Source organism: Pseudorca crassidens, chromosome 1 (genome assembly GCF_039906515.1).
Source record: "Pseudorca crassidens isolate mPseCra1 chromosome 1, mPseCra1.hap1, whole genome shotgun sequence".
Classification (NCBI taxonomy): Eukaryota; Metazoa; Chordata; class Mammalia; order Artiodactyla; family Delphinidae; genus Pseudorca; species Pseudorca crassidens.
The window spans coordinates 115,490,457-115,503,135 of record NC_090296.1 but is presented as its reverse complement, the minus strand read 5'-3'; the positions used below and the strand labels follow the sequence as shown (position 1 = coordinate 115,503,135).

At 40.5% G+C, this 12,679-nt stretch overlaps 1 protein-coding gene across 7 annotated transcripts in view; it reads right to left on the bottom strand.

Moving 5' to 3' along the window:
* Nucleotides 1–12,679, bottom strand: part of IQCH (IQ motif containing H) — a 209,916-nt gene that overhangs the window by 40,511 nt on the left and 156,726 nt on the right. For all 7 annotated transcript variants that reach the window (XM_067751661.1, XM_067751662.1, XM_067751664.1 and 4 more), the window contains one exon: nt 10,127–10,413. In XM_067751661.1, the coding sequence (XP_067607762.1) occupies nt 10,127–10,413 (287 nt within the window). The remainder of the gene's footprint in view (nt 1–10,126; nt 10,414–12,679) is intronic.

Genomic DNA, 12,679 nt, shown 5'->3' with positions numbered 1-12,679 from the left:
AATTAGAGATAATAGTACTCACTTTTCAGGCGTGAGGATTAGGGACACTACATGTAAAATACATAACAGAATGTCTGGTGCATGACAAAACTTCAATAAATAGTTGATATTATCATTAATAAGTACTCTGGCTGTCAGTACTCTACCTCAGCTCTGAGAAGCTAGAGAATGAAGTGGCACTGAAGGGGGATTAATTAAGGGGGGTTTCCATGAGGAGCTGGATTTTGAAACATGTTTCGAAAGAAGGGAAGTTGTATATTGATAGAAAAGAAAGGAAAGGCCAATTGTAGGAATGAAGGTGGCACGTGGCAGGCAGGATGAGAATGTCTTTATTGAATATGGGAGTCACTAAGCAGGTCAGTTTGCTTGTTCTAGAGAGTACTTTGGACATGATCAGTGAGAAAAGCAATTAGTGCCACATGGTGGGAGAGGGATGGTTCAGGGTTGTTTTAAGAAATAGGTGAGACCTAGAGCAAATTACCCTGTACTTTGTCACCTCAACCATATGGTTCAGATGAAATAAAATTAAAATGAATGCTAAGGACAGTTTCGAAATGGAAAATTTATCACACAAAAAGTCTTGACCACAGGTGACAGCTGGAAGTAGGAAAGGGCCACTCAGCTTTGTTTTTGTGATGCTGGTGGACAAGTTGTAACCACATGTATGTGGAGAATGTTTTGGTCTGTCTTAGCATCAGCAGGGAGACTTTTCCTTTCTCCCTACCTGCGGACCTCCTGAGTCCTACAGAACCGTGGCACCTCCTGAAAAGTTCAGGATGCAGTGTGAATGCGCACATTTGCCCTTCCTTGGCAATGTTTCTGGTGATTAAATTTAGTTAAAGACCTCCAAGTCCAGAGAGAAGTGCCTGGGTTTCATTCAAAAGGAAGCAAGGATCTCCACGGTGAGAGCAGTCATCTAAAGAAGTCCTGGGTGGGGCGACTAGACATAAACAGAGGAACTGGGTCTATTCTTTGTAGACCAACCAAAGTCCTACCCAAGAGCTGATGTTTAGGTTTGGGTTCAATCTTTCTGAAGGTTAAGGTTTACAATGTAAGGGGGTTAACCCAACATTTGAGGACAGTCACATACGGTAAGATTGTATATAGCAAAGCTGGTCACTAGTTTACCTGCGCTATTAGTGTTAGGAAACAGAATTGTAATTTTCACTATAAAAATTATTGTCATCATTGCCTTTGTGTTCATTGCAGAAGTCATCATCCTCACCATCATCATTACTTGTATATTACATATCTCTTTCATTGACACAAGGATGCAGACCTTTTAAAGGGATAGGTCTTTTACTTTAACACTTCAAAACCCTTGGGATCTGTTTTCCCTTCACTAGGTATTAACTTGTGATTTACAATGTGTCTATTATGGCATTTAAAAAACACTGAATAACAAGCATTTCTGTTTATACTAAAGGCCTATAAATTTTAATTTAGATATACCCTGTTAACCTTCTTACATATAAATAAAATACCTTCCCTAAAGAGAAAAACTAAGTCTCATTGAGGTCCCTTGGTGAATACCTTGTATATCTTGAAGACAGAGATAGGGAGATTTTGCAAAGGAGAGTACTAGGGGGGAGCTTGGAGAGAAGTATTCATTCATTCATTTAATAAATATTTATTGTGGATCTACTATATGCTAGACGTAGTGCTAGGTGCTGGGTATATAGCAATGAATAGTAAGGAATTACGACATTCTGTAGACCTTGGTTTTTCTACTCTCTGAAATAAATATATTCACTTTTGATGCTTATGTATCACTTTGAGATGATAATGTTCACTGACTTTTAAAAACAATGCTAATTCAATTCAGATTCCACTCACAGTTTGAGAACCTGCTGAGGCCTCAGGTGACAGTTTTCCATGTGATTATGCTGTTTGATTTAATAAGAACAGCACCTTATATCTGCTCAGCCTCTCGGAACACCCTGTGGTAAGGAGGGGAGGGAGTCACCATTTGTGAATGAAAAAACGAGGCTCAGAGATGTCCAGTGAGTCGCCTAAAGTATCACAACTGCTAAGTGTAAAGACTGGGGCCAGAACCCCCTATCCCTCATAATGAAAATATTTTCAGCTGTCTCTTTTTTTTTTTTTCTATTCTAGGCTGATACATTTGTATTTAGAAACTCTTAGAAACAGTTTTCAGAATATATGAGACATTCTCTTACATACATCAGGGCTTTCCATTTTTGTCTTTCTTCATAGTTTGTGCTGTGTAACAAGTCTCATTTCCTTCTGTAGCTACCTTATGTATCCAGGAAGGGCCATTGCTAGGAGCCTGCAGCTGTTTTTTATCTAAACTCTTTTTTCAAAATTGGATTTCCTTTGCTTTAAAAAGTTAATAACTGTCAATGCTCATAACAGAGATAGCTATTTCAAAAGTTTACAATTATCTAACAACAAAGGAGTTTTTAACCTGGGGATTTCAACAGAAAGCACCTTTGCCCATCTATTTGTTTAGTGACTTTACATAAAAGGAACTGGAGAGTGATATATAGGGGAGTTCCTTGGTGGTCCACGGAGAGTGATACATAAATGCATATTTACATGAGGCAAGTCAGTCATGATGTTTGTAAGACTTAGATCATCATTTTTTTTCCGTATGTGTTTTGTACATTTCTACCACTACCCTTCAGAGCATCTTTCCCACTTGGAATACACTCTTTTTTACCCTCTTTCAAATCCTAATTATCTTTCAGCTCAAATCCCACCTACTCTGTAAAAACCTTTCTTGATTGGTCCAAACAGAAGGCAGTTAAACTGGCATTGCCTTTTTGATGTCTCTTTCATTGTTCTATGTAGTTGTCACCTAAGCTTTTCCTTGTAATTCATTTTTCAAGTGTTTCTCCCCAGCTAGATTTTGAACTCCCTAAGGGCAGGCACTTCCACTTCTTTTGCATCTTTGCAGCCTCTGTTGTAACTACCATAATGTCTTGTACATACTAGATGCTCAATAAACACTGGTTCTTTCCTTTAGAATTTCCCAAAAGTGAATATAAATAAGCTCAACAGATCTGGATGTTCTAGAAGTTCCCAAAGTCCATTCATCAATTGGCTGTCATGTAACTATCATTGTGTTAGACGTTACGACGAGGTAAAAAATGCAAGGACCAGTGCATTTTCTAGAGGCTTTACAAATCTCATGGAGACAATGTTTATGCCTAAGAACCAGTAAGAGTACAAAACAATTGTGTGCTTGTGTATCAAATGGAATTGGGTGATGGATATGAAATGAGCTTCCTTGTGATAGGGAACATGTCTTGTTTATCTCTGTTCCCACAGCATGCCCCATAGGGACTGAGTAGACCCTGGGGAGGTATTTGTTCAATGAACATGTCAGTGTCTTTTCAATCTGAAGCCTTTGGCAGGTGCTTCACGTCCCTCGTGGAACCGAGTAGATTTTGCCCATCAAGGGCTCTTGCTCCAGGACCCATTGGGGCATGGAAATAGCTTTTGCTGCTCTTTGTGTAAGGGTTGGATCCCTCCCCTCATCCTCATGTGGGAAGGCCAGATCTCCAAAATGACTACCTTATAGCTCCATGTATTCTGCACAGTCTCTGAAAGCTTGGCGTTTCCCCATTCCTAGGGTACTGGAATCTTGGACATATGTCCACTATCGGGAGTGGTTTTGTACTATGCTCTTACCAGCTCCATTTCCCAGGGACTGGCTCTTTTCCTTTTATTCCCAGTGACCCTGACGTTCCCAATATTTAAACCCTACATTTCCAAAACCCTTCCTCCATTCTGCTACCCTAGAACCTCACTCTCATCTCAAGTCTGGACAAGATTTTCCATATTCTTATCTGGACTGATTCACAATAGTGGGCCTGTCCTTGGTGCACCACTGTCACTTTATCCATCTTTCTTTGTCTCCCAGTCCCCTCTGCTCTTATTATGACAGCATGGTAAGTTATGGGGGCCCAGTTGGGGCCAGACAGCAAGATTTTGAGATGGACTCAGTCACCTCAGCTTTCTGCCTCCCACCTCTGTTGCAAGACACGTGTGGACGTAAGTAAGGTCATGTATGTGAAAGTGCTTTATGATGATCGTTATTTGTGATTATCATTATTTATATATATTTTTCTGACTACAGATACATGCTTACTTTTGAGAATGCAAATGGAGAAAGCATAAACAACAAAACAGAAATAACTCTCTGTACTAGTTTCCTATTGCTGCTGTAACAAACTGCTGTACATTTAGTAGCTTAAAGGGTCAAAGATGAGAAGTCTCACTGGGCTGAAGTCGTGGTGTCAGGGGGCTTCATTCCCCCTGGAGGCTCTAGAGGAGAATTTGTTTCCTTGCCCCTTTCAGCTTCTAGAGGTCACCTGCATTCCTTGGCTCATGGTCACTTCCTCCATTTTCAAAGCCAGCAGAACCCTTGTGATTACATTGTCCACCTGCATAATCCAAGAATATCTTCCCATCTCAAGATTACTAGGTTAATTACATACACATGTTACCATGTGTGGGAACCTTCACCAGCTTCAGAAATTAGGACATGAACATCTTTGCAGGGCCATCACTCTGCCTATCATACCCTCAATCCTCTAACCCAGAAGTAATGACTTGTAACATCTTAGTGTGTTTCTTTAGGTTCTTTTTGCTCTGCATATATGTTTTTTCTTTTTATAAAATTGTTATCATATTACATATATTGTTTTAGAATCTGTATTTTGCCATTCCACTATTCTATGTAGAGTTTCTTGTTAAATATTATTCAAAACTTTAGTTTTACTGTTTTCATAGCACTTGATTCTATTCATCTATCATAATTTGCTTAACAAATTCTCTATTAGAATTTAGTCTATTTGAAGTTTTTTACTTCCCTTAATAATGTGATTAATATATGTGTACATAAATATTTATGATTATTTCCTTGTGATATTTCTAAAAAGTGGATTCTTACTATTATTATTAAATTTTTAATACAAAAATACTATGCAAATATTATTGAAATAAATAATTTTTGAACTCAGAAGTCAAATAAGCTAACTGACTCATTTTATAGCTGATAAAACTGAAGATGACAGAAAGAAAGTGAAAAGCTCAAGGTAACATAGTAATTTAGAAAAGGGGCTAGATTTGACTATTTGAAACTTTAGTCTGATGAAGAGCATTAGAAATAAACTTAAAACACAAATGACAGGGTTCAGTACCAACTGCAGCTGTGGTAAGTGAAGAAGACAGCAGGACTGGTTGGGAGATTGGTTACACTGAAGAAATAAATAAATTGACTGAGTAAATAAGTAAATATATTGAAGATAAAGAAACTCAGGTTTCTCACTGTTGGCGAAAGCATTTATTTGTAAGCGTGGGAAAAGGGAAGTCTAGAAAGAATCTTGAAGTGTTAAATTAGAATTAGAGATATTGGCAGGAATGCATGGTTTTAAAATATATACACTGATAGATATAGAAATGGTTATAGGTACATGCATGTATGTATATATGTATGTATATGCTTGTATGTGTATCATACATACATAAAACATATATTTTCTAGCTCTGTCCACTGAGAGAGGCCAGAGCAATGGCACTCCAGTAGCAATGATAGCACTAAGAGCCCAGACCTTAATACCATCCTCCACTAAAAGGACCCAAAGCTCTTGGGCTGATCCTAGGTCTGTCAGAGAAAATGCAAAATGAACCTGGAACATCTCATTGTGCTAGGAAGTAAGACAACACTCAAAGGATGATGGGGACACAACAAAAGGACACAAGAGCCACACTGAAGGGTCTCCCACTAGTCAAATCTGGGACAACTTGAGCATCAAAATGATGAAAGTGTCAAAATACAGCTGACTTAAGAGACTAGAACCTCACAGGTTTAAACTGGTATAAATACATACATGCCTACATATGTAAATGAAAGATGGAGAAGGAAAAACTCTTCGTTGCAGTAGATTTCCAACTAATCTATGTAGAAAGAATGATGGAAATAGAAAATTACCACTGTCATCATGGTGGCTGACTCAGGAGAAAGTTGGCAATGGATACTAAGTTTTGTGTGGAAATTTGATGAGGAATAAGACATTATTCCTTGGAACACCTTTCCATAAAATATTACTAATCAATTACAAAGGAAAAAACAATGATTTTTATGGTGGAGAAACATGGCTGGAAAAAAGAAAGAAAAGCCACAAGTGACAATCTGGAGAAGTTGTTTGTAACATGTATAACAGTTAAAGGATAAGAGTTTCCTATATACAAAGAACTACAAATCAGCATTTGTATTATAGTCCAATTTAAAAGGGGCAAAAGATACGATAGGGCAATTAAGTCAAGATATATAAATGGCCAACAGATATAGTACAGATGTTCATCCTCACTAATAATCAAAGAAATACTGAGGAAAACAAGATGCCATTTTTTCCCCTGTTAGATTGGCAAAAATGACAGGTTGATAATATGCCAATCTCTTCATTGGCACCACAATGCATGTCAGTAAGAAGAGAAAATACAGTGTTTTCTGAAGTGATGTCACTTGCAAAATGGCAAGAATATATACCAGTGATTTTGCAAATAATCTATTACATACAGAGAGTTAATGTACTTCCCTTGCCAATGTAGAAACTCCTTTTGGTGTGCTCATTGAGAACTTCTTCCAATGTTCTACTGAAAATTGTAACACGAATGGCCATATACTCAAATATTAACAGGAAGAGACAAGGTGAAGTATTAGTATGATAAAATCAGAGAATCGGGCTTCCCTGGTGGTGCAGTGGTTGAGAGTCCGCCTGCCGAGGCAGGGGACACAGGTTCGTGCCCCGGTCCGGGAAGATCCCACATGCCGCGGAGCGGCTGGGCACGTGAGCCGTGGCTGCTGAGCCTGCACGTCCAGAGCCTGTGCTCCGCAACGGGAGAGGCCACAACAGTGAGAGGCCCGCGTACCAAAAAAAAAAAAAAAAAAATCAGGGAATCTTGGGTTAATATTCATTTATCCCATCCATCAACTAATCTCTGAACTCTTCTCTAAAAGCCTTAACACCACCATCCAACATCTGCTAGAATACCTCTATTATTCATTCATTCATTCTTTCAACAAATAATTTACTGAACACCTACTCTGTGCTGGGGCAGAGATAGTGCTGAGCATTGAATGGGGAGCAAAAAGAGACATAATATATCTCTGCAGGGAGCTTATACTGTACAGGGGGAGACAGCTTTAATCAGGTAATCATGTAAATAAGTCTTAAATTGTAACAAAAGCAAGTGGTATAAAGGAGAGGTACATGATGATAGGAGAACCTAAAACGGGAATTTGACTTTGTCAGGAAGTTCGGGGGAGGCTTCTCTAAGAAAGTGTGGCTGGAGCTGAAATATGATGGATGCGAAGGGGGTTAACTAGGTAAAAGAGAAGAGGCAAGAGCATTTTAGGCAGAGGGGCAGTATGTGTAAAAGCCCTGTGGCAGGAGGTAATATGATGAGTAAGGGGTTGGAAAAGAGGGGGAGTTAGGGCGAGCAAAGCCTGTCAAGGCACATGGGACCAGCCAAGTGAAATGTGGGACCTTTGTCCCAGAAGCTGGGAACAGTAGTAAGCTCTGGGACAGGACCAGCTCTGTGTCTGGAGAAGATACCTCTCATTGCCTTGTGCAATTCTCCCTATACCAAACTTGAATAAATAAAAACCATAAGTCAACTGTCCCCATAGTTCCATCCTCCCTACTGCCCCAGGGATCACAGATTTAATCCTTGTTTCTCATGACAAGCATTTGGAGAGGGCAGCTTCTCCTGCATCTCCTCCCCTTGCTTCCTTGCCATCCAGCCCTTTTGCCAGAGGGCATTGTTCCTGTCCTCACTCCATCCCAGGTTGATTCCTGAATGCCCTTCAGTTTGTCCTTTTCTCTTTCCATGTGTGGGCCTGAGAAAGGAATGTAAAACCAATGGAGGGCTCAGGAATGCAAATGGAAATGATTATTGAACAAGCTGAAAACTGCTCAAAACGTAAACTCTCACTTTGAAACTATCATCTGACTGAAATGGAGAACTGCAAAACTGAGAATAAGGAATACAAAACAACTAAAGTCTATTTACAATGTTGGATGGCCAGAGGGTATCAGGAGAGGGCAGGCAGGAGGTTATTCCATCCTTTAGACAGAGTTGTGGTCACACAACACTAATACAAGAGGAACTGAACATTTTGAAAAATAAGTCTCATGAAGTAGTAGTGAATTTAAACATTGTAATTTCTGGGACAAAAGAGATTAAAAATTATTTATCTATAATTATTATACATCAGAGGCACACATGTACACATGAAGAATCTCGTGGATGAAATATTGAATAAGTAAAAGCATGTTGTAGAATAATAATACATAGGATGTTATGATCTATAAAAAGTTTTAAAAGAAACAAAATTAAACCACATATTAAATATATAAATCCATTACACCTGTAATCTGCCTTCACTGATCAAAGTCATTTTAATTGTTGCTATAAAAAAGTGCATGTCCTCCAAGCTGCACTTAGCCTAAACGATGTTTGCCTGAGATGTTTCCCAGAAACTTGGAGTCAGCTGTGTCTAGTTCAAGCTGAGCTGGTTAAGACTGGATAGGACCACTGACCCTCCAACTGGGCATGTGCGAGTGTCAGCTCAGTGACATTTTGACATCAGAAGGCCGAAAACTCCACCCTCAGATCATGCCAATTGCCTCAATTTTTTAACACGCCTCCCATGAAGAAGCCCATAGCTTAGTAGTAACTCCTGTGCGAGTTGACAATTCCCTCACCTTTCTCTTATTTCCAATCACCTGTCCCATCACTCCCCAAGCCTACGACCACCTTGCTCCTTTATCCCATAAATCTCTCATGCCCCTTGAGGCAGATTTGAGACTTGTTCTCCTTTCTCCTTGCTTGGCTGCCTTGTGAATAAACCCTTTCTTTGCTGCAAACGTCAGCATTTCAGTGTTTTGGCTTGCTGCATGTCAGGCAAATGAACATGGTTGAGTAACAATTCACATGCAGTAAAAGCATAAAGGTATGAAAAGGAATAAAAGTCCTAATTGCAAGATGGTGGATACCTCTGGGAGGAGAAAGGGCCATGCAAGGGGGATCGGCAAGGAGTACACAGGACTGGAGGTGGTCTTGGTTCATTACATTAGTATTTAGACCTTTTTATATTTATGAAATATTTCCCAATACACTTTTTTTAAGAAGAAAAAATTGACGACCTAAGTTGCTGGTGAACTACTGATAAGAAAAGGAACAGAAACAAGAACTCTTACCTCCTTTTTAATGATTAACTTTCTATTTAAGAACAGATTCTAGAAAGGTTCACTCCCTGGATGGCATAAAGCAGTCTCACAATAAGATACAGGCAGAGCATTAATGGGCAAACTGAGACCCCATTGGAATGAGTTGCAGTCATTTAAACTCCAGCTGTACCGAATGAGAAGACCCTGGTGTATCGGCAGAACCAGCCTGAAACTAGCCCTATACTGTTTCTAACAAGAAACTGAGTTGTTTTTCACAGACAACAGAACAAAACCACAAGTCATGCAGCCAAAGTATGCACCGAGGAGAAAATTTTGACCTCAGACAACACCCGAAAGCAAAGTCTCTCTTCCCATGAAACCAAAGGACCTGGACATGACTGGAACCTGAATGCCAGAGCCCTTACAGAAGCGAGGGGTCTGCTGTCCCTGAAGAGCCGGTGCTAAAGCCCCCTTTATCACACCTCACCATAAACGGCCAAATTCCAACGCCCTTCAGTGAAAACCTGCCCTGCATACCAACCCTCTTCCCCTAACTCGTAAAAGCTTGACCAAACCCCAGATCAGGGAGCCACAGCTTTGAGCCTTGCCTCCTGTCTCCTTGCCAGCTGACCTCGCAATGAAGCCTTTTCTTTTCTCAAAAGCTGGTGCCATGGTACCGTATTGGCTGCTGCACCCATCGGGCAGCAAGCCCTTTGCTTGGTAACACTGGTCCTGTATTTACAGACATAAAGCATGGTCTCACCCAAATTGCCATGGACCATGTAAACGCTGAATTTACAGTCAGCTCATCAGAAGAGCAGTGAATCTTAGAAGCTCCCTCACGGTCCCTGTTGCATAGGCATGGACGGTGTGGAGTCTTTACATATTTCAGTATTTCATACGGCATCAAGTCGACTTACCTGCTGCTCCATGGTCCTTGGATCAATAAAAGTCACCAGGTTGATGGAAAAGTAACCAATCACATGTTTCATTTTACAAGCATTTCCAATTTGAAGGCACAAAGAACTGAGAACTTGGGGATCCAATGAGGTCTGAGGCATAGTGGTCCCAGAGGAGATGAAGGGGCCTTCGGCATGAAACTGGTCCCCTGTTGACAGTATCCTGATTCCCCCATTGGGTTCTATCAGCATGTCCACTGTCAGGTTGGTGACGCTCTCTGAAGGTGGGTATGCTTCGATCACGCCTCCTGGGGGGAAAAGCATGGGTAGGTGAAAGGACGAGCTCACGTGGACAGTGCCCATTAGAGCAAGAGGAAAGAGCCCAGTCTTTGGCAGAGGGACTCAGGCTCAGAGCCTGCATCTGCCATGTCTTGTGAGACTTTGGGCAAGTGGTTTCAATTCTCTGAACTTCCTTTCCCTCATTTTTAAAATGGGCATAATAAGACCTACCTCAGCAGACTGTTGTGAATCTTCGTGATACTGTGTCTATAGTATTTAGCCCAATACTTGGTGTATAGTAGGACTCAATGAATGGTAGTTGTTGTGTTTTTTTTTTTTTGCTGTACGTGGGCCTGTCACTGTTGTGGCCTCTCCCGTTGCGGAGCACAGGCTCCGCACGTGCAGGCTCAGCGGCCATGGCTCACGGGCGCAGCCGCTCCGCGGCATGTGGGATCTTCCCGGACCGGGGCATGAACCCATGTCCCCCGCATCGGCAGGCGGACTCTCAACCACTGCGCCAGCAGGGAAGCCCTGAATGGTAGTTTTGATCGTAACTAGGAAGACACTGTAAAGATCATCAAGCCTATGCCCATTCAGTACATGAACAATGAACCTGAGGACTATAGCAAATCCCTCAGGGGGAATTAACTGCCCACAGTCCACAGTTTGTACCTTGATGACCACTGTGCTTTCTGTTCAACTTCACTGCTTTTTGAAATTTTGACAGGTTAGGGCTTTTATCAGGCATAAGAGAACGCTGACCATTATGTCAGCCAAAGGACTTCTATATATAGCTGGTTGTTTTAAAATATAGAGCCAGGAGATGCTGCCATTCTTGAAGATCAGGCAAGCTTGCTCCGTGCTGATAATGGGAGCTTCATAATTTATCTTGTTTTACCTTTTGCTCTGAATAACAAAAATCATAGAGGCAAATTTGATGTTCATAGCAACAAATTAGCCATGGATAAATTTGTGGCCCAGCTCATTGGTGTCCACGAAATTCACATGGCCCTATTTTCTATTTTTAGGCCTAGCTTGTAAATCTTACTGTATATATCCCTTTTATAGAAAAAACTTTAAATATTATTTGTGAAGAATCAGATAACATAATTTAAAAGTAAAAACAATTAAGTGTTCCTAGACAAGGCAGCCTCTGAAGCCTGACAGTATTAAGATAAACTTGGCCTGTATTTCAGGAATTTGCGGGGAGGTGACCTCTGCTCACAGGCTTTGAACAGCATAGATGGTTAAATCCTGAAATTTTAACAATTCTCAAATGCAGCCATCTGTTACTTTATACAAAAGGCACTTTCTTTAAATGTCTATAAATGTGGTTGGAGCTGGTCCTAAAGAAAACTGAGTTTCAGAAGGAAAACTGATTTATCTTTTTGGTTGGTTTGAGATGTGCTTTTCTTTAAATGAGGTTCCTAGTGTGTGCTGTACCCAAATACCGGTTGCCGGGGATTTAGCAAGGTAAAGGTAACAAAACAGCAATGACACAATGCACAAGAAAAAGCAAAAAAACCTATTGAGTCTCTGATTCAGAAAACTTTGTGGCTTTAGCTATCACCTACATTTTGAAAGATGGTGCTTCAGTGAAAACACATTGTCCTTTACAGTTACAAGATTATTTTACTTCAAAGTAGCTTATTTGTATTGTCTTCTCAGCAATAGAACCATGGTTTTTTCACCGTTAATTTTTTTCCTTTCGAAGCAATTAATTCCTCTTCTAAAAATGTATTGCCTTTGATATAATCCTATGACAATGTAGAAATCAAATCTATAGCACACTTTGTGACCATAAGCACACTTCAGAGAGTAGAAATGAAATGAAACAGGCAATAGGGGAAGATGGCAGGAGATGGTGGCCTAAGGGTCAGGAAACCTGGGGGAAGGCCTCTCTCAGTCAGTGAGCATTTTATGCAGGGCCTGCTGTACGCACTGGGCTCAGAGCCCGCAGAGGTTTGAAAACACATGACTTACCAGTACTGGATTTTTGAGACACGCTAAAATTGTAGGATCTTAACTGTGTTCCCATTCACCACGAATTTGTTGTGTGATTTTGCCCTAGTCACTTCCTAGCTTTAAGCCTCTTTCTTTTTCTATAAAATTGGCTCAATAAAGCTTGTTCTGCCTCCCATAAATAAGCACTGTGATTACAACACGACTGAGAGAGAGGAAGAGAGGATAGAGATGAAGGAGGTTGAGGCAAAGCCTAAGCTTGTGGTTATACAGCTCAGGTGAGACAGTGGCTGGGAATACCCTTTCTAATCTACAAAGCTCCCATGAAAATAA